Source organism: Manis javanica, chromosome 16 (assembly GCF_040802235.1).
Source record: "Manis javanica isolate MJ-LG chromosome 16, MJ_LKY, whole genome shotgun sequence".
NCBI classification, from domain to species: Eukaryota; Metazoa; Chordata; class Mammalia; order Pholidota; family Manidae; genus Manis; species Manis javanica.
In genome coordinates this window covers 17,210,617-17,226,483 of record NC_133171.1, presented here as the reverse complement: position 1 = coordinate 17,226,483, position 15,867 = coordinate 17,210,617, and the positions used below count along the sequence as shown (strand labels likewise).

Genomic DNA, 15,867 nt, shown 5'->3' with positions numbered 1-15,867 from the left:
AGCCTTGGTTGGCCTTGTTATGCTATAGTTAATAAAGTTGTCAGGTAAGTCTTTTTTATCTAAAAGGAAAACATAAAACCCTGAGTGTTCAATAATAAGATTAGAAAGGACCAAAAATATTATATTGTCTGATTCGGTATTAACTGAACAGTCTAACTAGCAGAAGGCTGCCCACCTCCCCACCCCTGTGTGTGTGTGTGTGATTACTTAGAATCATCATGATTGAAGAAATTTCCATGACCTTTCAAATGCTTAGAAAGTCATATTTATTTGAGTTTTTAAGATTATTTTCTTAAGAAGAAAGAGCCTGTAAATATCTAATTAATATGCACTGTGACCCTTAAAAGAGAACATGGGGAATTAAGAGCAGAGAATTTAATGCATATTAAATAACTATAACATATGTAGGTTTCAGTCATATTTCCTTGGCCTTTTGAGTAAATGTAGAGTGATGGCTGGAGTGGGGTGGTGGAGAAGCCTTAGGGGATGGGGTAAGAGGAAGAAGGGAAGACAAAGGTGAGGATGGGGTGAGCCCCCAGACAGAAAGGGGGGCACAGCTTCCAAGGAAGAGAGGCTTAGTAGATTTTGAGGTGATTTTCAAATGATTAGTTTAGTTAATGTGGATTTTCCTGCCATCTAGTGCCCTTTAACTGTTGAGCCCAGTAATCCTTGTTTACAGTTTCCATGTTTTTGTGGTCTTTATTTTTAGACTCTACTCATGATGGAATAATTATAACAACTTATTCTGGTGGAAATTTTCCCCAATGATAAAGCAAATATCATTTCTCTGACCAGATGAACTGACTCGGCCTTCACCCCATTCTACTGTATTACCAGGAGGCTTGTGCGCAGGAGGAGTTATATTGAGTCATGGCCTTTTGAAATTGAGTTTTGGCAGAGTTTGGTTTTTCAAAAGGGATTTTCTTTGTTGTGAGACTGTTTTATTGAGGATATTATCTCTCTTTTATTATTAGCCCCTCATGTCTTCTACTTTTCCACCCTCTACTGTCTCAGATGACTGTAGAACAGAGACCAGAAGCCAGCTGTGGAGGTTGATCTCTATTCAGGGGAAAATAGCTGTGTGCTTCAGCTATAGACGCACCTGTAATTACTTGGGTAAAATGATAATAGATTCTAATAACTAAACTTCTTAAAGGCTTTTCCCTTGTAAGGTGCACTTCATTTCTTCCTATATTTGCTTTTCCTTATGCCAAAATTAACACAACAGAAGGATGACAGAGGATCTGATGTTCATTAGATGTTCTTGAGAAAAGTCAGGTGGATGAACAATTTTAGGAAAAGGTCGAATTTCTTTTGGATGCTTAAAAAGGCTAATTTCTGCCTCCTGCTTTTCCACCACCTTCTGTTGCGTGGAGTTATGCTTACAGGCAGGGGAGTTTTTTCTGGGAGTTCACTTCCCCTTATCTCAGTTTTGGCTGCTTGCTCCTCATTTTCATTTTCGTGGCTTTGTTTTTCTGACAGGTATTAATCAAAGCCCATGTTACAGTGCAGACTGGGGCTAATGTCATACCCACCTCGAGGCAGCCCAGGACACCCTGCCTATTGGTCTCTAAGGCTGTGTTCTCCAACTCCCAGCCTGCTGCATGTCCAGCACGGACAGGGCTGGACGTGAAGTTCACAGGATGTCTGTCAGTGCCCCTTGCCAGCTCCTGGGTCCTAGCTGATACTAGGTCACAGAAGTGTAATGACCCATCTGGGTCAGTCAGGAACTGGAATTGCTACAGGGCACATAATAGGTAAAGGCCTAATAAATGTTTGACGGGTGAATGAAGAAACGAGTGTGCAAAGGAATATAGCTCATAAGTGAAGTCCTTAAGGATTAAAGCTGTTAGGCAAGCAGTTAAGCATGCAGAGAGAAGCGTGCATGTGTCCCAATATCTGCTCGTGATTAAAGACTACAGTGCTCAGTTTCCCAGCTTCTCAGGTGAATCCATACTCAGGCTGACCTGGCAGGAACTGCTCGCTCTGTGAGTGACCACAGGACTCCAGGGCAATGACATCATGTCTGTGGTTCCGCTGTTAGCTTTATGTTGAGTGTGAAATGACTGTATCCTATTTGAGGGAGCAGCTCTCATTAGAAGTCTTCAGATAAAGCCTTACAAAATCTGAACTTTCTCACATTATTAAGAACAGAATCATCTTTTGATGAAAGTTCGGACTGAGTTGGCAAGGAGCAGTTCTAAAGTCCAGGGGCTTGGTGGTTTGCACGTGTTCTTTGTGTTTTAAGCCAGGCTTCTGTGCTATCGAGCATCTTAGCAGCCCTGATCTTGCAGAGATGGAGACCATTATTCCTGTTGTTGCTGATTTAGGTTACAGCTGCTTCCTCTTTATGTGGTTTAATTTGAAGTTTCAGCCCCCCAGGGCCTTGGTCCCCACCACCGCGGCTTGCGGAGCCGGCTGCTGTTTTCTGCATGGATGTTGTTTCCATTCCTGTTCACAGTGATTTTTCCCCTTCTGTGTTCATCTAGCAGCAGCGATGTTCCAGGAACTCACTCTCTCTACATAAGGGGTAACATGGAACCATTTGGATGGAAAAATTATAAATTAAAATTATTCTGTTCATTTAAAAATATTCATATTGTGTTGCTCAAGTACCAGTAACTGGAAAATCAGGGATAATGTCCTGTTTTTATAACCTCTTTCAGAGCATTTTAAAGTCCATTTATGTTGTTACTCAGCCATCTCGTTTCCTGGCGTGGATTTTGCGATAAGAATTTTAAAAAAAAGGTTTGAGTCCAGTGTCTGATAGCACATGCAATATTAAAGATGATACCACTAATTGTAACCCATTTTTTAAAATATAAAAATGTTTACTCTAGAGACAGAAACTATTCATAAAATTATAAGATCAGAAAAGTATCCTCCAAATATGGCAGACTATTTCTTTTGGGAAAGAACTTGTTATTAAAGCCGAGCAAAGGCACTACATGTTTAATTTATAGTAAGATAACCCATATATTCTCAGTACCACTGATTTTCAAATACTAAAAACATCTCCAAGTCTTTCAAAAGAGCAGTTTTGTTTTTTTTAATGCCTCCTGTCCTTAGCCTCAGTCACTGATTCTTTGATTTGAGGACACTAAAGTTTTATTTTTTACCCTTGTATTTTCTGTGTTGTATGGGTGTAGGCGAGGATGTGCGTATCTCAGAAAGGCAAGTGGGGAAAAGTGGACATGTTTTTGTGTGGTTTGGCTAGTTTTTTTTCTAAGGTAAATATATCTCTTATTCTAGTGGAAAGAATGGTGATTGGAGATCTTATTAAGCTCATGTTTTTTTTTCCACCTCTGGAACACATTAAAGAGTGTGAGTAGCTTTACCTTTTGCTTCTTTATTCTGTACATTTTATGTTTGTGTTTATACAGTAACTGTGTTTTATTAGTTATCCCCCTTGGCTAGGAGTATTTCAATGTATTTTTGAAAATCTTCTGTCCAGTCAACTAAAGACAATTTAAAATGATAAGTTGTAGACTCTTTCTAGGAAATTACGCTTTTGGTTCCGTTTTTGTTTATATGCCTTGTGTGTGTGTGGCAGTTCTTCAGAGGCAACAAATAGGGAACTTACGCTTGAGCAAATTTCTCAGGCCCATTTCAGGGTTGGTTTTAACTTGGGGAATCGTTTGGTCTTTTAAAATAGGCTAATCCTTTAACTCCATATGCATCCAGCCAGATTCTGTGAGCCTTGAAAGCCACACATGGCTCTTGTCTCTCTCTTTTTGACTTTGGAAGGATGTTATTGTTGGCTTAAATATTTGAAGTCAGGGTTCTTTATAGCAACAATAACAACAAAATATATATACATTTTCCTAAAGTTGATTGTTGGAAAACAGGAGCTAAGTTGCCCGTAGTCAGGTTTTCCAACACAGCAGCCAACTTCTTTGAACACAGTCATACGCTGCAGGCAACTCTAATTGAACAAGAAAACAGAACTGTGGCTGCAGGAGAAAGGGTACCTCATAATTAATAATTTGTGAGTTAAGCCATAACTCCACCTGACATTTTTCCTTGGGCTGGTTGACAGACTGATCAGTGAGGAGCAGCTCACAGTACTCGCTCCGCGGACTTCCGTTCTGTGGCCTACGGTGTTTAGTAAAATAGGGATTCGCTGTGCTGGGCCCAAAGCTTTAGTCTTGATCTCGGTGCTTGGGAGGAAGCACGGTTGAACAGATTGGCCATGAAGTTTACTCACTCCGTGGGGCGCACTGATTATTTACAGCTTTGTTGTAACTCTCTGGGTGTTCATAAACTGAACTCAGTAGCCCAGTGCCACCATGAGATATGCTGCTTTTTCTCGGCGATTGAATTCCCAGGTTGCCTGCATACTGGGGCTGAGAAATTCTGCACTTACAGAGCAGGCGGCTGTGGTGCTGAGGAGCATCTCTGCAACAGGTTCGTTAATTATCCGCTTTAATTCACAGAGGGCGTTTGTGAGATATGGTTGACCAGCGAAGACACAGGGGCCTACGGCAGAGATATTGGCACCAGTCTCCCCACGCTGCTCTGGCAGCTGGTTGAAGTCATCCCGGAGGGAGCGATGCTGAGGCTCGGCATGACGAACCCGCCCTATATTTTAGAGCATCTGGAGGTAAGGAAACGTGGCCCATTTCCGGGCCGGCACAGACACGAACCAATTCGGTGTGGCCGCCTCAGCATCTTCACGGGAGGTTCATGCAAATCCACTTCCACATTTTTTTGTGGCCTTACACTGTGAGAGTGAATCGAGGGTTTCAGATCCTTCTCGTCCGTGTGCACACCTTGTCAGTGCTTCTGCATCCTTCGTTGGTGCTGCCGAGATTGCCCGGCGCTGCCGCCGTGCCCCAGTTCTTTGTTTCTTTTTCGCCGCCCCTCAGTTTTCCATTGCGTGGATCTGCCTCGGCGCCTTGTCTTCTCTCATTCAGGACTGCTAATGCGGTGCTTTGATTTTTCCATTAGCAGTGACGTCACGATATCTGAACTACCATTAGCCCTGTCAGGAAGGATGCTGAGCTGTAAGTTTGGGGGTGTTTTAAATTCCAGGCTTTGTCTGGAGGTAGTTAGTGGTGAAGTAGAATCAGAGGCACAGAGGTGGTGGTCTCCCCCTCGATTCCCTTGTGGTTGCTATGAAAAAAGGAGTCTCGATAATGTGAGATCTCTGGTTTCATTTTTATACCTTCTGCCGGCGAGGATGCTCCCCACCGAACTAGAAAAATGGGTGTGTGTGCAAGTAGCTGTGGAACCTGATGGCGACTGGCACGAGAGAGGAGACACTGTGTGGACAGGGGCGCGAGCCACCCTGTAAATGAACAATTGCCCACCAGGGTCCCTGACTGTGACCTGAGGCAGAGTGTCACGTCAGGCCGTCCTTCCGGCTCAGAGACCAGGGGCGCTGTTGGAAGTCCTCTGCGCAGCACAGAGACGAGGCGCTTACAGTCTGAATCTGTGTGTACCTTGCGGTTTGTACAGAAACATGACGTTCCAAATATCCCAAAGCGGGCCCAGCCGCTGGGATGCGGAAACGCGAGGACTCAGAGACCTGATAGTTCCTGCCAGTGTGACTCGAGGCCTGTACTTGTTGAGGTTGTTGCTGAAAAGCCTCCATAACAGCAACAATGTGCTTTTAAAAATCCCAAGAACAGCTGATAGTGGTCATTAATTATATTAATTAATTAATTATAAATATGTTATGATATAACATGTTATGATATAAATATAAATTAATTATAAATATGTTATAAAAAATTTATATATTATAAATATATAAAAATTATATAATTTATAATTATAAATAATTATAAATATGTTATAAAAATTATAAATATCTACATATCTTCAGTTTTGTCACTCACAGTTTCCTGGCCAGATCTTCTCAGTAAAGGTTTGTGGTCTGTGTGTTAGCTGTGGTGCGTTGTAAGGTGTAGGACAACCGTGACTGGCCATTTAACAGTAAGTCAGAGGCTTGTCAATTTTTACTTAACCCTTTGACTCAGCATTTGAAAAAGCTAGAAGACTCTGTAAACAGGAGCTGTGCTCAGCGCTGCAGTGCTTTTGCCCTGCCTGCAGCACGTGTGAGGCACACGTCGTGAAGAGCAGGAGATGTGTAGATGTGTGGTGGGCAGGAAGAGAAGAAAGCCCTACCAGTGTGTGGTTGGTGACATGCCAGTTCTTTGGATTTAAAAATAAGATCTCATCAAGGATCAAAGGAACCGTAGAAGCGAAAGTCAGACAGTTTCAGGTAGGAAATAAACAGAGGGGAGCAAAATCGTGAATTGCCTGTAAGACAGCCATACCTGTTGGAGTGGATTCAGCTCTTTAATAGCAAGATTGCAGAAACCAATGCCAAATTCATAGCCAGTCTGAATGCCCAGCAACCTCACGTAGGGCTAGAGTTGTTGCCCTTCTCATAGATGCCCTAGGAGAGCTTCTAAAAATCAACAGAAGATGGTAAAAATACCTTTACACTTTACCTGGAAAAACACCAGATTTTGTTTCATAGACTGTGGTTGAGTGAAAAGTTCTGATAAGTGGTAAGGTCTGATTGTGGTGACACCGCCTCTGAACAGTTCTTGCGGAAAGGCCTCTGTAACACCGGCCGTCCCTCCTACGTCACCGTCCTCGTGAGGCAGGGACCTCGTCATATCCGTCCCTGTGTCTCCCCACCCAGCAGTGGCTTGATGAACGAGTGAACCGAAGAATGAATGAAGGAGCGACTTCTGCATAAAGTCAGTCACAGAGCCCATTCTGTAGTCTTGGACTTTGAAATCTTACCATGATGGTGGGGAAGAGGCGGCCGATGACAAAGTAAATGAGCTTCCAGCGTGAGAGTTTGTCCCGGGGAAAGCCACCCGCCCCAGGCACTGGGTAGAGACGGAGAAGCCCCGTCCTGCTGAGCATCGGGGGAGGAAGCCCCCCAAGGGAAGGCAGGACCCGCACCACCCAGGAGAGGCAGCCTCGGGAGCCACCCACTGCGGCCTCGACGGGGCCGCCCCGCCTCGGGGACTCCTCCAGGCGGGGGCTCCCTGTGTCCTGTCCGCGCGCCCCGGGAGAGCTGAGGGAGCCCGCCTGCGGGAGCAAGGGGGCAGGAGTGGGGGTGGGAGAAGGGGGCACCGGGGAATGACGGGGGACAGACTGTGGGCACAGGAGCCCGCTCCTGAAAACCGTGCTGGCGGGTCACGGCCCCCCACGGGGCTCCCCGGGAGTCGGGTCGGCGGCCCCTTTCCCGGGCTGTTGCCTTCCTGGGCACCCTGCTCACCGCACGTTCGCCTGACTCCTGAGGTCTGTTTTTAAAGCAGCTTTTTAAGAAATTGAATAGTTTAAAGGAACAATCATTTGAAAGAAAATACCAGTGTTCCTACCGTTACTTAAAAGTATGGTGTGGAAAAGTTGGTCTGTTGATAATACACCTTATTACATCTCCACAGGAACAGAAGATGCCTATTACACTTAACGTAGGATGCACTTTTAAGGTTTTATCAAGATTTAACATTATATGTGACATTTCTATAGTGGAGATTGAATAAACGTGTAGTGAATAAAAGGAAAAGCGAGTGAATTTTTAATCCCTAACAGGCAGGCAAGTAGTCGAGTGTGTGGAACATCTATGCACACTATTTTTAACTTACCACTCCCTTAAAAAAACCAGCACGGCATGGGTTCATTTAAAATAGTAATGGCATAGCTGACAAAGAGATATCTCCAACATGTGTGTGTGTGTGTATAGTGGAAAACACAGTATTTAATGAATTTGGATGTGAGGTGGAAACAATAGATCTAAAAATATCTCACCTTGTCTTAAAGGTAATGCTTCTCTGTCATCCACAGAGTAAAAGTTAGATATTTAGCATGACATATAGGGTCCTTAAGATGCTACTTCCCTTATGTCCCCCTTTTCTTGTTCCCTTAATACCCTCTTGATGTCTCCTGATAACCTGTTATTTGTTTGTTTTCCATTCCATACTTCTAAAATTTTACTTTGTTTTTCTCATTCCGTACTTACCACTTGCTGACTGTTGGTGATGAAGAGGTGGTATTTGCTGGTATTTGCTGGTATGTGCGTTGCTGACCCATTGCCCCTATAGTGGCAAAGAAGAGGCACTTTCCCTGTGTGATTGCTTACGTATCGCTATTGCCAAGGTAATAATCTGGCATGTTTCTCTTTCACGCGCTTTGACCTTTCAGAAAGCAGAGCAGCTTGTGAATTTCATCATCACTCTTGGAACTTCGTCACCGAGTTTTGCCCTCTTAGTTGTAGGCGACCCACAGCTGAGGTATTAACTCGGAGTGAGCATACGACACGTGAACCCAGCGAAGTGTGATGAGGCCGGGCTGTGAAATCCCTGCAGCTGTTTTCAAGACTGTGTAATAACAACAGCAGCAACAGTACAATCCACTAAGCTGTATTTTCAAGAAACCGTTCTGATGACTTTATGCACACTAAGGCTTTTCCTTTTTTACAGTAAGCTAGCTGTACAGACAGTTTTATCTTCATTTTATTGATTGAGAAGCCACGTCTTAGAAAGCTTTAGTAAGCAGCTGGCCTGGCGTCTGCTCTTGTCTTACTCTAAACGCCTTTGGACTTTACCGCCTCTTCCACAGAGCCCTCCCGCTCCCAGGACCCCCCCCCCCCATGCTGTCAGTCTCCGTCCAGGGTGTCCCTGTTGGCGCTCATCATGGTGCACAAGGGTTACTTGCGTGCATGTAAAACTGAACACAACTGACCATCTTCAGGGGGAGGCTGTCTTGTCCACCTGTGCATGTCAGCACCTGTGGCAACACGCACTTAATAGTTGTGCATGGAGTGATACGGTGGCTCTGAGGTTAGCTCTTCCTTGACTGCCTGTCTTATATATTGAAATATCTTCATATCTGCACTGAGTACCTGTTTTGGAAGAGTCTGTGGATGGTTTTCATATGGGTTTTTCATCTGAGTCACACTTTAGTGACACTGAGCCAGATGGTGGGGGAACCCCATCTAAGGGAGGTGATTTATTCACTTGCACTGCGGGAATATCAGTGATAGGTGGTGTCTGAAGAACCATCCAGAGCAAATGTGCTCATGGTGCCATTACTGAATTTGTAGATTATCTGAGCTTGTGGCTTCTTTCTCTCCTTCCTGCTTCTTAGCTTTCATGGCATTTTATAATCTTCATCAGGGAAATCAACAGCGGGTGGAGAAATTAAAATCAGGCCATTAGTCTTGTTTTTAGTTGTATGGGTTGGCTCATAGGAAAGAGATAGTAAGCTGTTGACAGTAAGGAATATGGAAAATATCTGCTTCTTGTGCTATGAATGATTTAAAATAACCGGTATCTCCCTTTAAGATCACTGTATGTCTTAAGATTGTAACCGAATTCTACTGTCTGGCTTGCAGCCTGGCCCAGAGGGGGCAACGTAACCCACCCGGAGGGCATGTGCTTGTGATTTTGGACTTACCTACATTCACACTGTGAATAAAGCACATTCTTTACTTTTAATTTGTATTACTCTGTAACATATTGCCGAAAATATTGACACTAATATTCAGAATACTATATGACATTTTATTTAGTTTGAATTAAAATATAGTTTTTTAAAAAGATTTATATTTAGGATACTTAAATATATATATTATATTAGGGAAGATTAGTCACAAATAGTAATAGTTTAAGTGTTTCTGGTTGAGAAATATTGTAATCACTACAATAAATCAGTTTTCTGCTACCCTTGAGTTTTTTATATTTACTTCTGGTAAAAAGACCTTATATTCTAACTTAATTGTACGTTTGCATACAATTCCCCCGATCCACACTTGTTCTCGTGTTCGGCCCTCAGCCCCTAACACCAGCCCTGCCCTAGAAGCCCAAGCTTTGCCCCAACTCAGCGGCCCCTCCGGGAAGTTTCCGTGGCTTATTGCTTCCTGGTCCTGAGCCTCAGTTTGTAAAGTTCAGTCTGGGCCCTGGAGCGTCATGATCGCCCTCAGGCCCGAGGACCCAGGAAAGAACGAGTCAGTCTCAGCAGGTCACTCTTGTCGCTGCCCTCACAGCCACAGGCTCACATGGTTTTAGGGGCTTTATTTTATGTTTATCATCCCAGGTATGTTTTCAGGGGAAAATGAACTATTTTGGGGGTGATGTTTCTCATGTTGAAATTATTGGGTATCTCTGTCCTCCTGGGGAGCACCGTGGAAAAGGCCATGTGTAAAAATTCTCCTTCTGTGCCTCTCAGTAATTAATGCAGGCACCCCTGAGGTCTACTGCAGCGCTCAGTCCCATTTCTGAATTAGCAGCTTGCATGCTCGTTGTCTAGACCCAGTGTGTGGAGATAAATGGTCAGATCACTTTTGGTTCTCATGAAGTGCTTTACTCTGTGGTAAGAACGGTATGGACTTCTCAGCCACTAATCTCATCATTGGCCTAAGCTAATGAATATTGCTCATGAATCCAGTGACATATAGATAGTCATTCCCAAAGAGGTGATCATTTTCCTGAGAGGAGAAGAACATAGGAATAAAACATGTATCAGAATGACGAGTTAAAAGGCCTGAGTAAATGCTTTCTTAGAGAAACTGATGTCATAGGCAAATATCCGGAACCATGTCTGTGTGTGTGTGTGTGTGTGTACATATTATTTTAATTTTTTAACGAAGCAGAATACTTAAAAATGTATATAAAATTCTAGGGTGCTTGAGTAGTACTTGAGAAGTACCTGGAGATTTACGTTATTTAAGTTGTGGCATGCAAATATTCCTATTTATCTTTTAGTGCTCTAGTGTACATTTCAATTTCTAAAAGAGGGTGTTAGGTATGTATGTGATGAATTTGCATCCTAAAAGGCATTTCCCATTGCCATTCCCCTGCATCCTTAATTTCACTGGAAATTAAGGCTGAGAAAGCTTCTATGTCCCCTGTCCAAATTAGTGTAGTTCAGACTGCACAACGCACCATCTGTGGGCTTTGTCCTCATTAGTTTAACAGTCAATTAGGCACTAACCACTGAGAAAGCCTGCCTTTGACTGCCTCATAAGCAGAGACCTGCTAACACATAAGGCAATCAGTATAGATCCCTTTACACTTTCTTTTGATTCTAGGACCGTTGCTGTGTTGATTTCTTTGCTCTGATAGCTTATGAAAGGCTCTCTTATGCACTTGCTAATTCAGCACTTAGTAAAATGAAATCCTCATCTTTTCTATCAGGTGGGTAATGGAATTTTCAGGTGACTCATGGTGTTGAACAGAAAGGTTGATAATGAAATTAATGTTTCATAGAATAGTTGAACATTCTGCATACTTTCTAGAAAGTAAAGATCAGCTCCTTAGTTTGTTTCTATTTATTTCTAATCTACTAAATTGTTGCTTTTAGGTCCAATACATATCTGTTGTTTCCCACATCTTGCTTTGCCTACCACAAAATAATCCACATGAAAATGTTACGCTTTTGAACTCTAAGCCCAAAATTCTTTAATGTCACTTAACGGTAAATAATGATTGTGTCCTAAATTGGAAACAGGGTTTTAAAATTATTACTATTTAAAACTCCTTTGCTTGCATGTTTTGTTAAGCAGAACTGTCAGATAGATTATAATGGACATGTATGGTCTATGTGTAATGAATCATTTTTAGCATTTGAGATGCTGCATGTGGGCCAGAGAAAAATCAAACTGTTTAGAGCAATGTGGAAAATTCTCAAATCTGTCATTAGTTTAAGGAGAAAAACCTATTCTTTCTTTTTATAGTGTGTATTTTTGTGTGTTTTTAAAAATCACTGAGAAGTTTGCTGCATGTAAAGTGTTATTTGATTAGAGAAAATATTGTGGCTACATCTGTTTTTAATATATGGCAACAAAGGGGTAACTTTCATAGTTACATGTTAAAATATATCTAAAGGGCAAGCTTTCTGTCTACTTCAGTGATACACTGTCATGTGGATTGCGGCCCACATTCCGATCAGCTGAAATTTCAGACAGTGTCTTTTAATGAATTTGCTACTACCTTTTGAGCCTTCTTTTTCTCCCACCTCAGAAGAGCCTTGTTATTTTTTCTTCCTTCATCTCACTGGTACTGCCCTTGTACTGGTTTCCTAAGGTTGCTGTAGCAAAGGACCACGAACTGGGCTCTTAAAATAGCAGAGATTTATTCTCAACGGTGTGGGAGGCCAGAGCCCAAAGCCCAAGCACCGCCGGGCTGGTCCCGCTGGGGGCTGTGTGGGAGAGCCTGTCCGCGGGTCCCCAGCCCCGGGGGCGGTGTCCTTGGCTGGCAGATGCTTCTCCGCAGTCTCCGTCTCAACGCGGTGCTCTCCCTGGTCTCTCCCTGGGCCAGACGTCCTCTTCTTACAAGGGCACCGGTCACTGACTTAGGGTATGACTGCATCTAAACTTGATTACATCTGCAGAGACCTTATGTCCATATAAGATTATATTCACAGGTACTGGGGGTAAGGACTTCAACATATCCTTTATAAGACAAGGTTCAAGCCACAGCAGCCTTCTGGGTAAACAGATGTTCCCCCTGTGCCATGTTTGTGTGTGTGTGATTTTCTTAGGGGTTGCTTTACAGATTACAATTACTATCTAAATTTATAATACTCTCAAGTTGAATTAACCAAGTTTATAACAGTATAGAAAACCTTTACTCAGTTCCCTCACCCCTTCTTTGTGCTGTGACTGTCATACAGATTACATCTTTGTATAACATATGCCCATTAAAACATGTATGATTAGTGCTTTATGCAGTTCCCTTTTTAATGAGATACCATCAAAACTAGAGTTATAAACAAAAAACACATTTATACGGTTTTATATTTACCCTTATAGCTACTTTTACCAGAACTTTTTATTTCTCCTCTTGGATTGGAGTTACTGTCTAATGTCCTTTCATTTCATCCTGAAGCACTCCATGTAGTATTTCTAACGCAGGTCTGCTAGCAACATTTTCTATGTTTTTATTTATCTGGGAATATCTTAATTTTTACCTCATTCTTGAAGGATGGCTACTCTGGACACAGAGTTCTTGGTTAATAGTCAGCACTTTGAATATGTCACCCCACTGCGTCTGGCCTCTGTGATTTCTGATGCAAGCTCAGCCATTCCTCTTACCGAGGTTCCGTGGCACAGGAGTCACCACCACCAGGGTCCCCCTCTGTCCTGCAGCAGTCCGATGAGAGGTGTCTAGGGTAGATCGCTTTGACTTCAGCCTTCTTGAGTTCATAGAGCTTCTAGGATGTGTCTGTAATGCTTTTCTTCAAATTTGCAAGTTTTTGGCCATTGCTTCTTCAAATATCCTTTCTGTCTCTTCTTTCCTCTCCTGGAGCTGATGTGTGTGACCGCTGGTCCCAGTGGTGCCCACAGATTTCTGAGGCTCTGCTCCTTTTCATTGATTCTTTTCTCTGTGTGCCCCTCAGACCGGGCCCTCGGCCGGCCTGCCTTCTCCTCTGCCGATTCTTTCTCCGGCTTGCTCAGATCTCCTGCTGAGCCCCTCTGGTGCATTTTTTATTTCAGTTCTTGTACTTTTTAATCAGAATTTCTATCTGGTTCTTTTTTAATAATTCCTATCTTATTATTAATATTCTTTATTTGGTGAAACATCGTTCTCATGCATCCTTTAGTCCTTTAAACATGGTTTTCTTCTTTGAATATATTTTAAATGATTATTTAAAGTTGTTGGCTAGTAACTCCAATATCTGAGCTTTTACAGGGACAGTTTCTATGGAACATACAGCTTTTTTCCTGTGTGTTTTGAATGATTTATAACTTTTTGTTGAAAATGAGACATGTAAATATACATGTAGATATGATGTAGCAGGTCTGGAAATCAGATGCTCCTCCCTCCCCAGGGCTTAGTGACTTTTCTTAATTCTGTAAAGTCTGTACTCTTTGTTACATGTGGCCAAGTGGAATTTCTACCTGATTAGCCTAGTGGTCACTAATGATAGGACAGGGAGCTCCTTGAATGCCTGAACCTGTAAGCGTCTCAGCCTGAGCAGAGGGGCTCTGCGCGCACTGGAGCCTGTCCTCAGCGCTCGGTCAGGCGGCTGACCACTGCAGCCTTCTCGCTTTTCTTGTGCAAAAACTCAGGTTTAGCCGGAGGTGAGAGAGAGGTGAGGCCTTCTCCCACCTTTCCTGAGCATGTGCACAGCCTGTGTGTGCACGCGGCCTTCTGGATTCCCAGGAATATGCCATTGTTTTTTAAAGCTTCCTCTAGACATCACATTCCCTAACTTTTCCTTTTAAGCTGTTTGGTTCGCTTATCATTTGCCCTGTCATTCGCAGCCTCAGGCAGCCATGATTTTAAATAATTGCTGCTGATTATTTTTGACAAATGACCCTGGAAGAGGCTGTTCTCACTGGGTGAGTATCAGTCAGGTTACATAGGCAGGCTGTGCGAGTGGAACCGCCAGACAGATCGACTAATGACAGTTCTCTGGGACTGGGGCTTGGAAGCTACTCCAGGCCTCTTCTGCCCCCTCCGGTGGCTGCCCGGATGTTGGTTTTCACCAGAATTGACGGATGTTGGTTTGCAAGGCTACACAGAACTGGAGAGTGGGAGGTGAGAAAAGGGCAGATTTAAAACACCACATCACTTGTTGTTTTGCCGATTCCTCTGTTTTTCTTGAATAAACACTCCCTAAATAGCTGTAAGTCTATAATTTTCAGAGTTCTGAAGAAGTTGATTCTGACCATTTTTGTCACTATCCTCATTGCTTTTATGGAAGAGAAGGTTTTCAGAGGTCTTTACTCTGCCAGTCCTGCTAATGTCAGTAAATATTATTTATGCCTTGAAATGGGCTGCCTTTCTATCTGCCAGGCCATTGAGGGTTGAGTCAGTTTCCTTGCCTAATTTTTGTGTTCCATGTCAAAGATGCCATCAATCACTTAGGGTGGCATCTGCCCTTGCAAAGCTTTTGAGGAGGAACTCATGTCATTAGTAGTTTATTGACCGCAAAAGATCGCTATTAATTGAGCCTCTCAGTGGCCGGTAGCAAACATCACCCTCACAGAAGGCACAGAGGTTCACAGACCAAAGTGTATAGCTCACCAGACACTCACAGCCCTGGCATCACATGGGAGGCATGCGGCATGCATAGACTGAATCTTGCCTATGATAATGAGTTGCTTCACTCTCTTCTAATTGATTCTTTTGTTGAAAACCGTATCAAATGTTACTTTATGTTATTTCTATTTTAATAGTTATCTTGATCGGTGTCTCCTTAACCACACCAGGCTCCATCATCTGCCCAACCTCAGAAAGCTTTGCACGTCAGCTGCCTAGGCATTTGTCAATCAACTTGTGAATCAGAGAAAAGGTATTTGCTGCTGGTGTTGGTTTACAATACTAAAAAGATACCAAACTTGTAATTAATGCCTGTGAAGTCTAGAATTTGCAGTAAACCACTGCAAGATATTGGTAGTTTAGGGATACTTAGTTCCAGGAGTTAAAGAGTCATTATGAAATCTGCAGTGCACTGTTTTACTACCATGGAAGTGAACACAGATTTGAAAAGTGCCTCAGTTTTATTACCAACATTTTTGTTTAAGTGTCTTTATGATATTTTTATTTATCGTCCTTCTAACTGAGTGAGTCACTGAGGGAAAATGGAAGTTCCCAGGGCCAGCACAGTCACCTGGCCCTAAGCTACTTGCCCGCTGCACACGTGCCATGGTCTCAGGCGTGCACTTGCACACTTGCTGGTAATGAGGTATTACTGACTGTATTGCTGTACAGAGAGTCCCACCCAGTGCTCTGTCTGCACGTGGAGGGGCCCAGAGGCAGAGACGGAGGCAGACGTGGTTCCAGCATTCGACCGGCCACCGGGAGAATGAGGCTCAGTATAAACACTTAGCCCTAACATTCCGTTGTTGTTACTCAGTGTCATTGAATCCAGAGTGAATTTGCCTGGGAC

At 43.1% G+C, this 15,867-nt stretch overlaps 1 protein-coding gene across 4 annotated transcripts in view; it reads left to right on the top strand.

Moving 5' to 3' along the window:
- CDKAL1 (CDKAL1 threonylcarbamoyladenosine tRNA methylthiotransferase) overlaps positions 1-15,867 on the top strand; it is a 633,245-nt gene that overhangs the window by 413,067 nt on the left and 204,311 nt on the right. For all 4 annotated transcript variants that reach the window (XM_073224446.1, XM_073224444.1, XM_036994284.2 and 1 more), the window contains one exon: positions 4,437-4,603. In XM_073224446.1, coding sequence (XP_073080547.1) covers positions 4,437-4,603 — 167 coding nt within the window. The remainder of the gene's footprint in view (positions 1-4,436; positions 4,604-15,867) is intronic.